This window comes from Hydra viridissima, unplaced genomic scaffold, assembly GCF_058129835.1.
Source record: "Hydra viridissima isolate aposymbiotic clone 2 unplaced genomic scaffold, HvirCarnegie_v1 scaffold_1, whole genome shotgun sequence".
Lineage (NCBI taxonomy): Eukaryota > Metazoa > Cnidaria > Hydrozoa > Anthoathecata > Hydridae > Hydra > Hydra viridissima.
Window position 1 is genome coordinate 31,980,976 of NW_028324300.1, and position 19,527 is coordinate 32,000,502.

Here is a 19,527-nt window from a genome sequence, read left to right on the forward strand (position 1 = left end):
ATATCAAATAATAATTAGAATAGTAAAAAACAAATTTCTTCAAATAAATTTTTGTTATCTAAAACAATTATTTTTGATGACAGAAAAATATTTACATTATAAAAAGGTCTTAATTATTTTTCATTTTGTTTACAATAAATATACAATCAGCAGTGATGTCTTTAGTGCTGCATTTCCATTGTTTATAGTTAAAGTAAAACAGCATCGGCATAAAATGGATACAACAGTAAACTGAGAAAAACATTGCATAAAGGTCTGGTAGCTTTTTAGGAGCAGGAATGCTGCTTTGCAGAATATGTAAAACTGAGGTTCCAAGAAAAGAAAAACCAATCTAAAAAATTTATTTACTTTTGTTTAAAATTAAATTAAGAATGTGAATTAAAAAGTGTTTTATGAGAGGATTGCAGGAACAACTACAAAGTACTCAAAAAATTGGAAACTTTTTAACAAACTTATGATCACATGATCACATTTACTACTCTACTCTTTTATAATTTTTAAATTATATTTACAGCAAATGTTTAAAAATATGGTATAACAAATACAGCAAATAGAACTTAAATAAAAAAAAAAAAATTTTTCAAACAGGAATAAATGTGATAAACTTTTAAAATATGATCAGAACTTACCATCACCTTAATCAAAATGTGATACTCAGAGTAATCAATCATATAGAAAGCAATCACAATAAATAGTATCAAAAGCGCAAAGTATGAAAAAGCTTGTCCATCACGCTCAAGTAGTGGATACATACTAGAGTAACAAATGTGAGGTGATATTTAGATTTAAGGAAAGAAAATGCATAATTAAGAAAGATAAACACAAAAAAAAAAATTGCAAGCTTACCTAACAGTGGAAATCACTAAAAACCATAGACACACTAGAGGAGAATCTAGCAGTAGCAAACATACTGGCCTAAATAAAAATAGTTAAAACTGACATTTTGCATTCTGCAATACATTATCCAATAATTCTGCAATAATTACAGTAATGCTCCAAGTTTGTTAAATTCTTGAAATTTTCACCAATTATTTGTACTGCTATTGATAAGAGATTAAACTACTTTAATTAATATAGATGTTAAAATACAAGTTTTTTGTTTACATAACAGAAAGTTCAAAGTTCAAAAGTATGTTGATGCCAAAGTTTTAATACTAAAACAAAAAAATATAATTAATTTTATATGTACAAAAAAAGAGAATTATTCTATTTATCAATGCTTAACATTATGTTGCATTGATAATGAGCTTGCGTTAAATCACTTCTAACTTATGTTTACAACTTAACACGGATGGTAAATCCATCCATGAGACATTTTTTCCTTTCCATGTGTTAGCATCATGTCTTGAATAATATTTTTGTATTATTTTCCATCAATTATGCTTTCAATTGGACCAGAACCATCACAAGGAAAATCATAACATTTCCCCCATCAATTTGAACAGTTAAAAGTTAATACTTTTGATTAAAAGAACTGGCATAAGGACATTTTATGTACTTAATTCCATCAGAACCAAATATCTTGAACTTAGTTTATAACACCAGAGTGTTTTTGAACATTGTTATAAATTCCACAATAAATGCTTTCTCGCAAACTAAACTCTTGCTTTTTGGTTCTTAATTGATAAAAATGGTTCATTTATTGGACATCCTCCAATTAAATTTCCTGGATTAAAACAATTATTTGTAGTTGACAACAGTTTACACCATAATTAGTTTTTAAATTAGTATTTAAAGAGACTCCATTAAATCTTAAGTCAGTTTCTGATAGTTGAACAAGCAATTTATCTTCTCTCTCTGTCATTACTTTTGGTCAGCCAGAGTTTGCTCTGTGAACAGGTCTGGTAGAACAAAAATGCTTTAAAACTTGATGAAATGTTTGCTTTTTCAGGTTAAATATTTTTCCAATATCTGTATTAAATATCAACTGTTAAACAGGTGATATCAAATATTTTTGGCTAACCATATTTAGATAATTGCAGGTTATTATATCATTTACTTAATTTTATCAAAAGAGATAAATTTTAACAACTTGTTCATAAAACAAATACTAAAAAAAATAAAAAAAACACTGAAAGAGGTCATCAACATAATTTTGAACTGTGAGTTTTCTGTTATGTAAGCTGTTTTGTTATTAAATGTTATTTAACATATCATTTAGAATGGTTTAATCAATTCATTTGAAGAGTTTTTCACAAAAATGAGATCATCAAAAATATTTTGAGCATTACTGTAATAAAGAAAATAAAGATGTTTGTCCATTACTTTGCAAACATTAACTAATTCTTAATAATTTTAACGTAAAATTTCAAAATTAAAACTTCATATTATTAAGGTGGCTATAAATCTATCCATCTTCAACATGAGCAATAGCAATTAATGACAAGAGAACAGATTCACTTAAAATGCAAGTATAAAACATTATTACTTACAATGCAATAATGAGTATAGACTTTTCATGTACTTGGAATGAAAACAGAAAAAAAGCCAAAGAACAATTGACCTAATAATTGATTAGTTGATAATACAAATTACTTAATGTATTTTAAACACCATAGAAAGACCTCAGAAATATTCTTTTTAACAAAAACATATTTTTTTAGCCAGCTATTTACAAATTGATAACTTAGCTTTAACCTTACCATACTGTATAGGAATTTCTTTTTTGTAGGGAAACATAACAGATTTAATGATGAGGGAACACAAGCCAGTAATGTAGTTATTAAGCTTAAAAATAAATAAGCTGCATCTAATTATTTTCATGCTTTTCTTATTTCTGTAATGAAAAAAATTTATCTTTTTATAAAATTATTCCCTATTTAGCTTGTGAATTGCTCACAGGACACTTAAAATATAAACAAAATAAAACTAAACAGTAAATACAACATTTTACAACATACCACAATTTCAAAAGCTGCTGCTGATCAAAAATATTTTTAAATTTATAAATGACAGAGATAGTGCACCAGAAATTGGCAACTTTATCCTAAAATTATAACAACAATGACAAAAGTAACATGAACAACAACAATAACAACACAAAATAATAACAACAGCAACAAACACAGCATTAACATTTCAAAACAATGAATATGAAAATTTCATACCTCATATAGACCTCTGTTAAATGGAAAGAGTCTGTGCAATACTTGTAATACGGAATGAAAACTAGTTAGGAAAGGTAACCAGCTAAGAAAGAAAATGTTCCAAAAAAATTTACTTTAGCAATAAGAAGCAGCAAATAACATCTGCAAATAAAACTTTATATAACAAGTGGGCCAAAGGTTTTATGGCAAAATTAAAACACACGTTTCTAAATCATTTTTCTCTTTTATTTTCTGATTATTTTATCAAAACAACATGGAAAAGGGATGAAAATAGCCAATTGTTCAAAATTAGAGAAAGGTTCAACTTCTTCAATTTTTAAAATTTACTGAATAGAGTGTCCATCATGGTCTGGATAATTTTCATATCAAACTTTTTAAAATGTCTTTGATCCTGTCTTTAACTGTTTTGTATTTGTTGCCCAACCTTGCTTACAAACCATATCACTCAAAGTGGACCAAAAGTCCTCAATTGGCCTGGCTTTCAGAACATTCAGTGGATTTATATGCTTTGGCACAAAAGGTAAATTTGCTCATTGATCCAATCAGTTGCTATTTTTGCGTAATGGGACATAGCTTGGTCAGGTTTAAAAGAATATTTATCTATTAAATGATTAGGGATTTCAATCCCAGAGATCTTTTTCAATCCCGGGATTTCGGGATTGAAAAACATCAATCCCGGGATTGAAAAGCAGATACATCTATATAGTATTAAGTAGAATAAAAACAGTACATTTAACTAAAAATAATTTAATTAAATGAATTTAATTTAACATCTTAATTAAATTTCACATGTTAATGTTAAAAAATTATTTTAGAAATAAGGAGATATGTTATGTTTTTTGTGCTTCGAAATGCAACTTTAGGAAGCATATTGTGTCCAAAGTTTCATCGCCCAAACAGTTACAAATTTTTTATTGAACAGTCCAGCAGAAGAAAATGCCTGCTCAGCCTCAACACTTATCAGTTTCACGGTCATTAGAAAAGAATAAACTCTTTCTAAATAATTGCCAGCTGTACCCCCATTTTCAAATAGTGTCATTTCTTTTTGAATTTTTGGTGACAATTTTTCATGTCTAATTGGTTGTATTGGTGATTGTCCTTCTTCAATAACACAATCAAGTTCCTCTTCAATACTTAAAGAATTACTTTCAGACTCAGGTGCCATTTGAGGTTCCTTAATCAAATCCAGCATCTTAGACTCAACTGATGCTCTTACAAGAGCAGGATCGGAAGCATTTAATCTTTCCAGCAATTTAAATGAAGAAGGCACTGTAATTATTTCTTCATCGACTTCAACGGGGCTTCAACCATTACTCAGGTTAAAGCGACAAAAAAAAAATCAAAGTGCTCGAAATTGGACTCTCAACCCTTTACTGTGTTCCTTTTAACTAAAAAACAAACTGTGCAAATTATTATTAGGATATTTTCATATCTAGGGGTTGCTCAATAACCTTGATATTATCAGATTTAAGGGTTAACGTAAAATAAAAACAAATTTATTTGTTTTTATCATTATTATAAGTTTTAATTATTTTATTCAAGGTTAGTTTTATTTATATGACTTTAATCAATGTTTGATTCAGGTTGTTCACTTGTTTTTATTAATGCACTTACAATTGTGGACTCTCGCATATCTGGAGTTCGACGTTGATGATCTTCCACAATTTGTAAAATGTATTGCAATTGAGTTTCATCTTTTATCAAGATTTTTGTGTAATCTAACAAGTTTCACTGCTTGTTCAGGTGTCATTCACAACTTTCATAGAATTAACAATTTTATGTGCATCCTGGTATTTTTTTATTGTATTCCACTTGTCTGGGCAGTGTTCCTTCATAAATGTTCAATTTATTTTAAGCAATTCAAGTATATACTTTGATCTCTTTGTTACAAAGTCATCTAAGTTCATGCTTACAACTTTATCCATTAATCCTTTACCTTCAAGCTTATTTATCTGGGTTTTTTTGGCTGGCTTTTCAAGCACAATCAACATTTTTTCTTTAGTTTGGTTATTAACGTTGTTGCTAAAAAAAGAGAGACTCACAAGGTCTTCAGCTAAATACCATAAATGTCCTGCAATGGCTTTTATGCCAGATTAATTCACTTCTTTGTCAAATATTTTGAAATTATTCAATTTCCTAATCAGTGTCAGGTCATTGAGAGGGGCAGATGAAGAGATGGGAGCCCAAAACCAATGTTCCATGTAAATCAATATTGAAAAAAATTAAAAATCGTAGAAGATTCTTCTTTTCATTTTTTGTTAAGTAAAATTGATGTCGAAACAAGTAGATTTTAATAGAGTACAGTGCTTTTGCCATCCATTGTGCTTGGTGCATAGCACCAGGAGAATGAAAAGTTATTCCCGTTTGACCTGGAGGAGTTTTTTCTAAAAAAATTATGGCCAGTTGCAAAAATTCTTTGTAATCATTACAAGGTTGTTTTGATCCTTGCATCATATTTACAGAAAATTCTACTGCTGATGGTACAAGTGAACCATATACTTTGAGATCTGCATCAGTTAAGAGCCATGATTCAAAATTAAGTTTACTCCACTGATCACAAAATTGTTGAAACAACTTAACCTCTGGACTAGAAGATGCCCCAAAATAAGTTTTGTTAACATGGGATAAAATCACTTCATGAACATGGTGTCGACAGGTTGTGTTTAATAAATACTTTCTAATTAATTTTTCCAGCAAGGTTCAAGCACCTGAATGTATACCTGCGTTGCTTGAAGTAGTATCAAAACAGAGTGCAACAATTCTGTATTATAAAATGTTCAAATCCTTTAAAGCTTGTTCTGTTGCATAACTCATTTGTTCACCAGTGCCTCTATCCAGTTTTAGGACTGACAGCAGTTTTTCTAGATCATATCCTGTCAAAAATATGGACAGTCGATCCACTTCATTTCTGCTTGTCAAATCAGATAACAATTTTCTATCCCAATGTACAGTTAATGGAACCTGTGGTTTGAACTCTAAAGTAATTCTTTTTGCAACTTCTTTATCATTTTCAATAAATGCACATCTAAGAGATTCATGATGTAGAAAAATGTTCAATATTGGCACCTAACCCTTGACAAATTGTAGACAAAACCAAGGAACCAGAACAATTGGGAATTTTCAAACGATCAAGAGCTGAACAAAATGCTGGAGTAGTTACTTTCTTTTTTTCTGTTTTTTCACTCTTTTTCAGTTTCTGTGACTGTCAAACACATTCTTTCTTCTTTTCTTTTTAACTCTTTTGTTTCTCTTACTTCATTTGCTTTTTTTCTGTCTAAAATACGCTGTTCTTGTTTGAATAATTCAAAATCAACTGAACTCATATAGCCTTTTCTTCCTTCTCTTTTGTAGTGTAAGAAAGATCTTGTCTTCTTCTATTGTCATTAATTTTAAAGCATCTTCATGAGCAATATCAAATAGTTCTTCAACTTCTTAAGAAAAAGTTTCCACATTTCTTTGCTGGGTTTGTATTTTTCTGCCTTTATTCTTTTTCAGCTTTCAGTATTTCTCAACTAGTTTTTCAACATGTTTTATAACATGATAGCGTTGCTTTGTTGGAATTCTAGCTCTTTGCCAAAAGTCTAGAACCTGATCTGTCACAAGACCTGCACTTTCTTTTAAATTGTTGTTATTTTTAAAGAAAAAATAAGATTTTAGAACTTGTCTTTTAGATGGTAACTTGTGCCCTGTGATCACAGATGTAGCTTGACCAAAACACCATAGTTCATTTTGACTTCTTGTCTCCATTTACAATAAATCAATTTTGAAAATATCTCACTAATAATGTATTTTAAAAATGTATTTTGTTTTTACAGGATGATGCAATAATTTAGCAGTAGTACAATACTGATGTAGTAACTTAACTGGATAATGAAATATTACAGTGGGTGTTCTAAATGCCAGCCAACTTATTTTATTTTTAACTTTTTAACTTAATAAAAAAAAAAAAAACAATTTTTGTTATGCATGACTTATTAGAGTAACAAATGATAAAATATTGATAGCATTCTCAACTTATTTAGTAAAATAGAAAAGATAACTGATAAAATATGAAAAATGTGGGTTTGAGCAGCCTTGCAAAATTAAAAAATTGGATTGAGCAACCCCTAAATATCAACAAATTGTGTCCAAAATTTCCCAATATCATTTTTTCATTAAATAGAACCAAATAAATGGTTGAGAGCATAAGAAGAAAAAAAAAAGAATTTTCAATGCATTTATTTGTCACCCTAAAGCAGGTATTGCCACTCATATTGGTTCAGCGTTCATGCATGAGAGTCATTAAAGCTCTACGCATTTATTTGCTTGTATTATTTTAAGCATCTTTTAATTTTGTAAGCATGAAATTAATAGGCTGTAAATAGGTTAGAATCTCAACGACATATTGCTTCAACAGTTGCTTTAATGGGAACTAGAGTTGTAATAATATTGTCACTTCATCATGTGACAGAGCTATAGAATTATCTTGCACTGGGTAAATATCAATTAATGATTTTTGTATACAATTTTTTACTTTGTAAAATTGATTAAGCATTGACAAAAAGCTGCTTCACCGTGTCTTGCAGTCCATTATTAAAGACAGTTGATTTCCAAACTCAGCCTTAATATATTTTTGTAAGATGTTGTTTTTGGTAGGTGAACATTAAATTTTAGTATTAGTTTGCATACTTTTTTAATGACTGGCCCATAATGAACTTCATTTAATTTAATTTTAGGTCTTACATTTTCATGATTGTAGTCCAATGAATCACTGTATTGAATTCTCTCTTTTTATAAAGAACACCAATTACAGCAAGTTGTATGTCGTGAGCAAAACATAATTGTAGGTTAGCAGGCAGCAACCTGCCAACTTTTTTAATAACACCAGCTCTGTCGAACATTATAGCCACAATGTTGCTGTATAGATCAAGACTATGGTCTTTAAGTCTTTTTTCTAATAATTCAATGCACTTTTCTGTTGGTAATGAATCTGTTATTCGCACTAAACCTAAATTCCAGAACTGAGAGTTTTGTCCATGAACATTAACATTCATATAGCAACGACTTCAAAGTGACGTCCATTCAGCAAAAGACAAAGAAAATCTCTCTCCTACACCAAATTCCATTTTCTTGAGCACTTCAATTTGATGAACTAAACCTTATGTTATTTTTTTGCTGTACTCTACATGATTACGAATTGTGTTTACTGACGTCGGTAGATTTCTGAATCCCATAGCAGTTAGAGCGGCACGTAAGTCTGTTGAAGAACAAATCACATTAAATGAAAGCCCGCCAGACGCTGTTAAATGAGCAAGTGTAGCACGAAATGTTTTATCTTCCCTTTCATAAATCGAAAAGTATTCTGTTAGTGGTTTAGATTTCTTTTTTGGTGGTTTATTTGGTGTGCAATCTCCAGTAATATTGGGTTGGGTTGGAATTTTGACCTTCACATTATGCACCATCAACATGCGTATATGAAATTCTTTTGTTGTTCCACCACCAATTTTTAAAATCTTTTTGCAGTTTGGCAATTTTCGCATCGCTGTTTGGCCTTTTTCATCCCGTAGAAAAAATTTCCAAAGAGCTGAGTTACTTTTAATAGTGAAATCCAAATACGACATGCTGATTTAATTTTTAATTTTAAGATTCTATCTTATAAGAAACGCGCTTTTCTTAAGTTTGAAAAAACTAACAATAGTGACTGAGCCATTAAAAATTATAAACAATAGTAACTAAGGTATTAAAAAACCTAGTTAATTTATTGTAAATGTTTTAAAAGTGTTTTTGTAAATAACTTTTTAGAAACAACGTAAATTTGTATTATATAACATATTATTGTAAAATAAAAATAAACCGTAATATATAATGATACAAAGTCTGGGTATCGCAAGCAAGCATATTATAATAATATTTTTCATTGCTTACAAATCTATTATTTAAATCAGATTGTATTCAATTTTTAAATAGTGTATATGCTAAACAACATGACATAGTGCGAAGGTTTTCACTTTTGTTTTATTCTAAATCTATCCTTTTCAATATCGTATTTTATTATACAACTGAAAATACAATACTTTTTACAATTTTATACTAAATAAAAATTATTTTATTGATACGCAAAATTGTTGTTATTTTTATACATTTTTTCATTACACTTTGTTTTGTTTGATCTTATAGAGAATCCCGAGATTTCATTTCAGTACAATCGCTATAAATGATATTTGTTGATGAATTTTAATAATTTTGGCAAACAATTTTGAGGATACACATCTGCCTTGATTGCCGGACCTTTGGTCTTCCCTATATATGGTGCAAAACACATTTACTGAATTACGCTAAACATACAAAGACCTTTAGTGCAAACTTCTCCTTATATATAAATCTTACATCTGATGAACTACTTTGTTTGTTGCATGAATAAAGTCTGGAATTCCCAGACTTTATTCATACATCATGGTAAAGTACTTTTCATTGTCAATCACAACTAATGTTTCATCCTTGGCAAAACTTCTTTGCAATTTTTGACACTTGCTAGGCATTTGTTCGAGTTGCTGTTGACTGTACTTTGACAGGCATTGTCTCTTATAATCTTTTAAATCTAGTTTTTTAAAATTTTGACAAATACATGATTGTGTGAACTTTGAAGTGAGTTTTCTTTGACTCACGCCAACAGTATTTTCTAACAATATTGCCTAAAAATATTGCCTAAATTGCTTTATTTAGCCTTTTTGTCTCAAAACATTTGGCCCAACTATTAAAAGCTTTCAAAATATATTTTTAAAATATTTCACAACTGAAATAAAAATTTATCAATTTTGTCATTTATGAACTTACCAAACCACAAATGTCATAACTACCGTTACACCAATAATAGCAAATTTAGAAATTTTGTCTTTCCTAAAAAAAGAAGATATCTTAAATCAGTTGTCAGTTAAACCAGATGTGTGTGTGTGTGTGTGTGTGTGTGTGTGTGTGTGTGTGTGTGTGTGTGTGTGTGTGTGTGTGTGTGTGTGTGTGTGTGTGTGTGTGTGTGTTTGTGTGTGTATGTGTACCCAAACACATTTTATAAAAAAATGTCAACTTTAAATTATAAAATAATACCATAAATATTGCTGCCAACAAACTCCAAGTAAGTAGAAGAAGAAAGGAAAAGCATGGTAGAGTTCCATTTGCTTGTAATTTAAAGCAAGGACAAAAATGGAAGCACTAAGCTCATGCCAATCTTTTAAAAGTAATACAACAGCAAAACAAGCTAAACCAAGACTCACACAATTATATCTACAAATGTGTTAAGGTATGAAATCATGACTACACAAAACTATAATATTTTACAAATAAAATGTAAATAATCACAACATACAATAGTACCCACAACAAGAAGCACAACTTAAAGAAAAGATACTGAAAGTGACCATGATCAATTAAAATTAGACCTGGATAACTTAATACCAATCCACTTATGAAAAACTAAAAACATAAAGTTGTAAATTTGCAACTATTTTAATGAACTAAGCAAATTAATAAATCATTTATTTTTAGTAAAAAGTCATTAAAGTTTCTTTTGCTGCAAAAATCTTATGCTACTTGAACTGCTCTTCTCAGTGGTTCCTGATTAATGAAGAAATTAGTTGTCTTTTCCATAAAAATTTGGATTGATCAAAGTTACTAAACACTGCTGAAAACTATTATAAATAGAGATGGCAATTCTGGGATCCCAGGATTTTGTACAAATTGTTGATCCTGTAATCCTGGGATTTTAGAATTTTAGATCTGATAAAGAAACGTAAGCTGAAATAATTTAAGAACTTTAGAACTTTAAAAAAAAATAGAACTTTAGTAAATATAATGACGAACTACGCTAAATTCAACAGCACAAATCTTATATGGAGAAATTTCTTAAGAGCAACAGATGAAACAGCCGTGTGTAAAGTTTGTACAAGCAAAAAAATGTTGAAAATTGCTGGTGGTTCAACAAAAGGTCTACATTCCCATTTACTGTCTAAACATAAACTTTAAGTAACATCGCAATTGCAAGCACCAAGTTTATCCACAAGAGCTTTAAATTCAAAAGATTTAGAAGAAGAACCTCAAAATAAAAAAGCAAAATACACAAACTATTTTCAACAAAATCGAAAAAAGAGGAAAATCTATCTAAAGTGTTGGCACGTATGGCAGCAAATGATGGTATATCGTTAAGTACAAGTGGTAACTCCATTAATGTACGAGCCATATTAGTTGCACGAGGATATAAAAATGTCCCAAAAACACATAATACTATTAGAAAAATAGTGTTAGACTACTATGAGCAGATTAAAAAGCAAATTTTAAAGGAAATAATTCATCAAATGTTAAAAGGCTCTAAATTTTCCTTAACACTTGATGAGTGGACTTCTTTTAGAAACTGCAGATATATGACTGTGAATGTAAATGAGTTGAAAAGCTATTGGAATTTAGGGGTCTATACCAGCAGAAAAGAAAGAAACTTTAAAATAAACCATGAAGATAAAATCATTGGTTTTACAACAGATGGTGCAAGCATTATGAAGAAACTTTGGAAAATTCTAGAAATTGATCAATAATTATGCTTTGCCCACACTCTACAGCTGACAGTTATATCAGTTCTTTACAAAAAAGACACCAGTCACTTGGAAGTTGATGAAAGTTTAGATGATGAGAACACTACTTTTGCAAATTTAGATAACAACAATGATAAAGACAAAGATGATGATTACAATAGTGAATACGCTTATGAAGAGGAAGATTGTATTCGAGATTCGAAGAATTTTTTGTTAATTAATGAAACACCTGAGTTTAAAATTAAACATCAAATTATTGGGCTTGTTTTAACAAAACTTAAGAAAATTGTAAAAATGTTTAAAAGGTCCCTAACAAAAAATGAAAATTATTTACAAAAGTATGTAAAAAAATGAATTCGAAAAGGTCATCTATTTAATTATGAATTGCAAATCCCAATGCAGCAGTTTGTTACTTATGCTTGAATGATTTGACAAGTTAAAATGTTGTGTTAAAAAGGCATTTCTAGATTTAGAATTGGATTCTAATTTTAATGATTCAATTAAGATGAACAAAAAACCAATATTGAACCATATCAAATTTAGTAGTACTGTTGACTCACATTAAAGCAACTGTAGAAGCACTTTGTCAACAAGACACAACTTTGATTACAGCTGACATTACATTAGAGTTTATGTTGACCAAAATAAAACAACAACAATTCGAACTCAGAAAACAATTGTATGGCACCTTGAGTCTTCAAATTAAAGAGAGTAGTACACCATTAAGCAGCATAGATAACTATCTTCATAATGCTCAGGTTACTTCATTGAAAATCCCAGATGTATTTGTACTAAATACAAGTGCTCAAATAAAAAAAATTGTAATAAACCTAATGAAGCGTCTAAACTCAGCAAATATAATTACATCAGCAGATGTGAATAGTTATAGTCATGTTCAACTGAACAAGGCTTTATCAAGCAAGGTGTGTGATGATAAGATCAAAACTATTAGTGAAGAATTAAATGAAGTTATGGAAAAAGGATTGGCAGCAACACAAGCACTACCTATAAGGATAGAAAGTATAACTTCTAAAATTCAAAAAGAAATGTTGTTATTTGAAAGTGGTACCACAAGAGGTAATCACATTCAAAAAGCATATGATTATATACTATCTATATGGCTATCAAGTGTGGAGTCTGAATGAGGATTTTCAGCAGCTGGGTTTTTATGCTCAAAACATAGAATGCGATTAAACAAGGAAATTATTGACGCTTTCAGTTTTTTAAGGTGGTACTTTCAAAAACAATTAATTCATGTGTAATGTATATTCATATTGTTTTTAACTATTACTTTTATTTATATTATGTTATCTTTTTGATTCATTGTTATTTACATAAGTTCATTAATAAATGAACTATTTTAGTTAACTAAAAAATTATTATTGATGATATAATTATATTATCAATAAATTAATATAATTATATTATCAATAAACTAATCATTTTTTTGGGATAAATTTCTCAACCCTGAAATCCCAGGATTAAGAATGTCCGGGATTTTGCCATCCCTAATTATAATTAGAAAATTTAGCTTGCTTTTTTTAGGCATTCTAAAGAAGGTTTAAAACTAAGTTAAATTTTTCATTCATCTACAGAAAAACAAAAGCATTTCCAACCTGATTAAAAATTTTACCTTAGTACTTTTTGGTGCATTGCATGTTATAGAGAAGAAGTACAGAATACTAGGAATGTATATGAGTAAATCAGCAATTAAAACTAAAATAGAGAATAAAATTGTGATAAAAAAAAGATAACATTTGTATATTAAATTAGAGTATAGCATAATAGAACAGAAATTAAAGTTTCTATCTTATTCATGGTAGGAGATATGCTCAATTAAGTAAAATTAGTTTATGTAAAAATCACCTTTTTAGACATTAAATCATACCAAATATCACCTTTTTAGACATTAAATCATAACAAAAGGCTTACTATCACAAATGTTTAGTTAAAAAATAAACATAAATTGAAGTAGAAACTTAAAGCAAGTAAACCTGTATATCTCATGAACACTTTGTGATGATAACTTTCAAATCCTCTTGAGGTATTAAATGCTACCCATTCAGGATTAATGAAATTTGCTCTAAATCGACAGGTTTTTAACATACTATTTTACAAATCTAATTTACAAAGAACAATCAAAATAACTTAAAGAACTTGACAATTTAAAACATGAATGCATAATTGTTAAGTAGTTACCAAATAAAACTAAAGGGTATTGACTTCCACCAACACCTTGTGTTTATTTATAGGGAAAAATTTTGTTTTGATTTTTTTAATCATATCCTCAATTTACTTTAACTGTGTCTTGTTGAATGATGACAATTCTTCTTTTAAGGTGTCATTAAACTTTTTGATGATTTTATTGATATTGAATAGAACAAACTACAATATTATTGAAACCATTGCATTTTATATTTCTTCTTGGTTGTGGTTGGTGATGCTACAAACTCTGCACCAAAAGCTTAAAGTGAATTAGTAATAAATGACATCAGGAGATTATAAACACCTGATAATTGTATTTTGCTGTGTCTATGACAAATATATTTCGTGGAGCTGCAAAGCATATTTCACCATGCTAATCAGAGATCAAGACAAATTATGAGCACCTCATTTTACATGCAAATTCTGCAAAAGAACTATAGAAGGTAAAATGCAAAGTTTGGTATGAAACTTTTTATTCATTATTCTAAATAAAACTTTAAGACATGTTTTTTTATACTTAGAACTTTGACAACGATATACAGGACTCTGAAAATCAATGACAGAGACTATATTTGGGGAAAAATTCATTAATTTAATTGGGGAATGATTCATAAATTTATAAAAATTTCATAAATTTTCACTGTCACTTTTTCTCAAATCTTGCATTATTTTAGAGATAATTGTATGCTTGAACATGTTGTTTGTTTCTACTTTGCATGAAGCAGAAAGTTTGCATTTGGCAGTTTTCGTAACAGGAATAGGTAAATTTTATAAAATCCACTATTCAGGTCACAACAGCAAAGTTTAATGGAAATATAAGCAGGTTTTCATACTTTTTAGGCATAAGCTAATAAAAATTAACAGTTGCTACCTAATAAAAAAATATATGAACTACTCCTAAAGTTATTAAAGCTATTACTGATTTAATTTTTACAAAAATACTATGCATAAGTATAAATAAGGTGTATAAATTGACCTAATTTACAGGTAAATTGACCATACAAAACTAATTTTCTTTTAATTGTGATTTAAAAAAAAAAACAGTTTAAAAAACAAACTCTTGACTTGGTCCATTTGGTAAGATGATATTTTTTGATCATTTTTAAAAAATATCTTGATTTACAAGCAGATACATACAGATTCATAAAAGATTTTAAATAAAAAATCAAATAAGTTATCAAAAAAGCATTTTAAAACATTAGATAAATAGAATGAAATAAGTAGTCATAAAGATATTTACCAAGTTTTTTTATTTTAGTGAGCTTGTATCAATTAATGTTTAACAGATAAAATATTTCATATTTCATATTTCCTATTTCATATTTTATATTGTATAGGTATAAAATTGCCTCAGACAGAAAATATGAACATAAACAAATTTTTAACAAATTTATTCATGGATTGTATCCAAATTGGTGACAATGTTAGAAAATCCTTATATCTAATTTAAACTGGCAGTAAATTATGTATTCTTAACTAAGTATGTTTAAATAAAATAATAAAAACTTACATTACACCACAAAGCTTACTGTGGTATGCAGTCAATGGTGGGTAGTCAAGACCCCAGTACATCAAATCATTAGATTCTGTTTGCCAATACCTATTTAAAGATAACAAATTTGAAAAATTAATAATATAATATTAAACCATTAGTTTACAGCAAATATTTACTGAAACATTTGATATTGCTTTTTAAGAAAAATACTTTATTGTTCTAAGGTTGTTAGCTTCTATTTTATTTCATTTGATTATTCTTCATTTCATTTTTATTTTGTAAACAGCATTTATAGTGGTCAACAAGGACTCCAGCAACATTTTAAGGTTTGATGTTTAAACTCACTCTAAAGTTTTGTAGCCAGGGTTGAAATGAATTGTCTTTTTCAATCTGCAATTGCTGCTCAGAAATATAGAAATAATTATGCCTAAATATCGACCAAAGATCATATATGTATGTATATATGTATGTATGTATGTATGTATGTATGTATGTATGTATGTATGTATGCATGCATGCATGCATGCATGCATGCATGTATGTATGTATGTATGTATGTATGTATGTATGTATGTATGTATGTATGTATGTATGTATGTATGTATGTATGTATGTATACATATATGTATAGGAAAACCAGTGATTTTCATACCAGTCCTCTATGTATTGTAACATATAAGGTAAATATTTTTCTGTCCATTTTAATGATATTTCTGTTTGATCCTTCTGGTCGACTAAAGTTGACACAACCACATTTCAGGTAGCTGTGACCCTTCATTGGAAAAAAAAAGTTTGCTAACTTGGAAGCATTTCTTATTCATTATATTAAAGCACAAAACATGAATAATAAATCTGATTTTTATTTTGTCCTGCCCAAAAATAGCTCTCAAATGTGATACATCTCTTGGGAGAATGCTGCAGCATACTTGCTACATTATCGCTTCTTTCTTTTTCATCACGCTAAAATAGATGCACAGTCTGACTCTAAGCTTTGCATATTAAAATTCAATATAGCTTTCTAAAATAAAGGTTGATAGTAGAAACATTTTGACAGCTAGTTTCTTAGCAAAGACTTATGCAAGAACTACACGACTAGTTTGACAATGTCATGCTACTGCCTTGTGGTAAGCTTGTCTTATATTGAGCATGTATCCTTATGAGGATAACCAAAGAAGATGTTAATATTTTTTTTTTGAGAAAAAGACAAGCTTTCATTCTATCCTAACGTTAAAGATCATAATCACAATAAAAGTAAATAAATAATGATCAAATATAAATCTTAAATTATTAAAAGTTCTTAAAATAACTGTAGTTGTTACAAAAAACTTAATGAGGGAAGTGCTTCTTGTACATACTATACACCTTTCTTTTTTATACACCGTTCTTTTTGCAGATAAAGCTTCCTAGTATCATGCAAAGCAGAATGACTTTGTTGTGCATGGTTATATCAATTATTTGACTACTTATTTTAATCATTAATGAATAATATTTTATATATTCTCACATATATTCTCACATAGAGATCCTCCAATTCTTGCTACTCATGCTTTTCTAATGAAATGATGTAAACTAGAATCCTTACAGAATTGTTATTTTCTTCCACTTTGATGCAAGATAATGAGTGGTCATGAAGCAATTATGACTCTTTTGCTTATTTTGTTTACTTCATTTTATACTAAGAGATCTTTTAATCATTGAAGCAAAAAGACGTATTGATCTTGCTAATTATGAACAGCATTCTTTATAGTTTGTAAATTTAGGTGTGACTAAATTTTTTTTTTTTTTTTTTAATGATTTATATATTTGTAATGATGCATCAATATGCTTACTATATAGGAAGGCAATAACACAAAAATTCTGAGAAAGTAACATCACTGATTTTGCCCTTAAGGTATCCTGCATTTGAAAAAAAAAATTCTTTTTAGAGTTCTTTCATTTCATGTATTCTTTTTAGTGCTCTTTCATTTCATGAAAAAACAATGTGTCAAGTACTAGCTTATAAAAATTACTTTTTTAAAAAAATCACCAGCACTTCAAAGTTTAAAAAAGTGAATCTATGGATGCAAAATTGCCACTTTTTGAAGAACTGTAAAAAAAACTATTGAAATTCTTGAAGAGGTCCAGCAAGATAGACAATACTGATATGGAGCTAGGCATTTACAGAAAACTGGCTATAAAAAGAAGCTCTCTATATGAGTTCCTTATGAGTTGAGCATAAAAAACATGAAAGACCAAATTAACGTATGCAATGTACTTATGAAATACAATGAAACTGAGCCATGATGATGATGAGCCACACCTCACTATATCAGAGTTTTAATTGCACTTAGTTGATAATGAAGTGTGAGAGAGGAGAATTAAAAAAAAAAAAAAAGATTACTAGAGGGTTTTGATGGTGCGGCATTTGGACAGAGCCCAATGCTCTACCAGTCTTTTCAAAGTAATTCTAAAGATAGTTTATAATAAATGGATTAAAGAAGAACTGGATTTTTCTGTTGAAGAATTGTTGTGAATCCTTTTGGTAAAGTTTCTGCTCTGGAGTAGTAAATAAACATATCAAGACAAAATCTAAAAGTCCAAAAGTTCAAAAAGAAATCTGATCACATAAAGAAAGATACAGAAATCCCACAGTAAGTTGATGATGAAGTATTTGAAGAAGATAATTGTTAAACTGGTTTTTATATAGACTGCTTTGCATTTTCAATGTCTTGTTTTTACCACATTACCATAAACTCTAAGAAAATTAAGGGCCATTTTTTGTCACAACTTTTTACTGAACTATTGGAAATAAACTGAAACTAAATTGGTAATTTTTAAGGTTGGTTAGGGAAAAAAACGAAGCAGTTAAGGATGTAAAGTAAACAAAAGATTGTTGATTTTTTTGCTTCATCAAAATTGTTTAAATTCTCTCCATATTGATTCAGTGTATTTGTATTTACACTGAATTTATATTAAGGAAATTCAATTAATTAAATAAATCTGAATATTCCCCTGGCTAGAACTTCAGCCCCTATTAAAGTCAAGTGATGGTTATAAATGACAACATGACAACACAATATCAAGATCAGCACAAAAAACATCAAGTCAAAAATTTCAAATAAAATTATCTGAGATATTAAATAAGAACTATCTATACTAAAACTATAGCTACCATTCTGTTAATGGCAAATTATAAGTGATTTCCATCCAATGCCTTTGAGCCTCATAATCACCATACATAGGTGGTTTACCAGCACCAGAGTAAGAATTTAATAATACTGAACTTCGTAAAAACAGGGCAAAAAAGACAGTAGTTAAACCCAAGACAAAAGAATCACAATCCATTTACTTAATTAAAAATCTGAAAGACAAAACCAGACTTTAGAAATATAACAAGCTAAAGATATCTTGTAAGCAAAAATAGATCAACTATAGTTACTGCAATGATATAAAACAAAAGAAGATTTTATTTGGCAATAAAATTATTACAGCTATGCATAAAAGTTTAATTGAGATGCTAATCACAAATCTTTTCTGGATTTTTTTCAATTAAAATCTTGAAACTGAATTTAACTTTTTTTTTATCTTTAAAAGAAAAATCAATCAGCTTTACAGCTAATATTTATATGATAAAATAGTTATTAAAAGCCAATCATAAAAATTAATTACACAATCAAAAAATGAGTTGTACAAAAGTTTAATTGAGTTAAGGCTTAGAACAGAAAAAGTGTTTTTTTTGCTCAATAGCAAAAAAGAACTCATCTTTGCATTGACTCTACCAATTTTATGCACATCTCATGTAGTACCTTTAACTTTAAATAATCTTGCTAGAAGTTGTGTTGTTTGCTTCTGCCATAAAACTACTTTTTTGATAGAATCATGATTCTTGTGTGTTTTAGTAGGTATATTGGTTGATCCAGCTGTTATTCAGTACACATATACCATGGCCCTTGTGGAAAAAACATCCCATATGCCTACTGAGCTTCTATTGTCTATTCATGTTGTTTGTTAAAAGTATTCACAATATTCCTCAGCTGCAAATCTTTTAATGCAGATTATTCCTTTATTTGCAACCTGAAAATTTTATTCCTTGCTCAAAAAACAAACTTAAAATTTTTTTTTGTTAAATTTAACATCAGAAAAATAAACATTTTGTTATGAAAAACTCAATCTTGATTACACTTTT

General features: G+C 28.7%; 1 protein-coding gene across 7 annotated transcripts; it reads right to left on the reverse strand.

Annotated features, from left to right (window-relative positions):
- Positions 1 to 34: 34 nt before the first annotated feature.
- LOC145191998 (dolichyl pyrophosphate Man9GlcNAc2 alpha-1,3-glucosyltransferase-like) lies at positions 35 to 19,417 on the reverse strand. Of its 7 annotated transcripts, none has more exons than XM_090076766.1 (17): positions 19,148 to 19,417; positions 18,514 to 18,702; positions 16,015 to 16,134; positions 15,708 to 15,761; positions 15,378 to 15,467; positions 13,657 to 13,745; positions 13,296 to 13,378; positions 10,489 to 10,553; positions 10,188 to 10,364; positions 9,921 to 9,983; positions 3,108 to 3,189; positions 2,901 to 2,986; positions 2,643 to 2,727; positions 2,433 to 2,503; positions 847 to 915; positions 630 to 753; positions 35 to 331 (listed from the first exon to the last, which is right to left on the reverse strand). In XM_090076766.1, exons 3-17 carry the CDS (start codon positions 16,035 to 16,037, stop codon positions 110 to 112), a joined length of 1,383 nt encoding a protein of 460 aa, XP_089932892.1. In that variant the 5' UTR covers positions 16,038 to 16,134; positions 18,514 to 18,702; positions 19,148 to 19,417; the 3' UTR covers positions 35 to 109. The 7 variants fall into 7 exon arrangements, with proteins under 7 accessions (XP_089932892.1, XP_089934044.1, XP_089934578.1 ...); XM_090077918.1 differs by having other exon boundaries at positions 15,573 to 15,761; positions 16,015 to 16,322; XM_090078452.1 differs by lacking the exon at positions 19,148 to 19,417 and having other exon boundaries at positions 15,573 to 15,761; positions 18,514 to 18,704.
- Between the last annotated feature and the right edge of the window lie 110 nt (positions 19,418 to 19,527).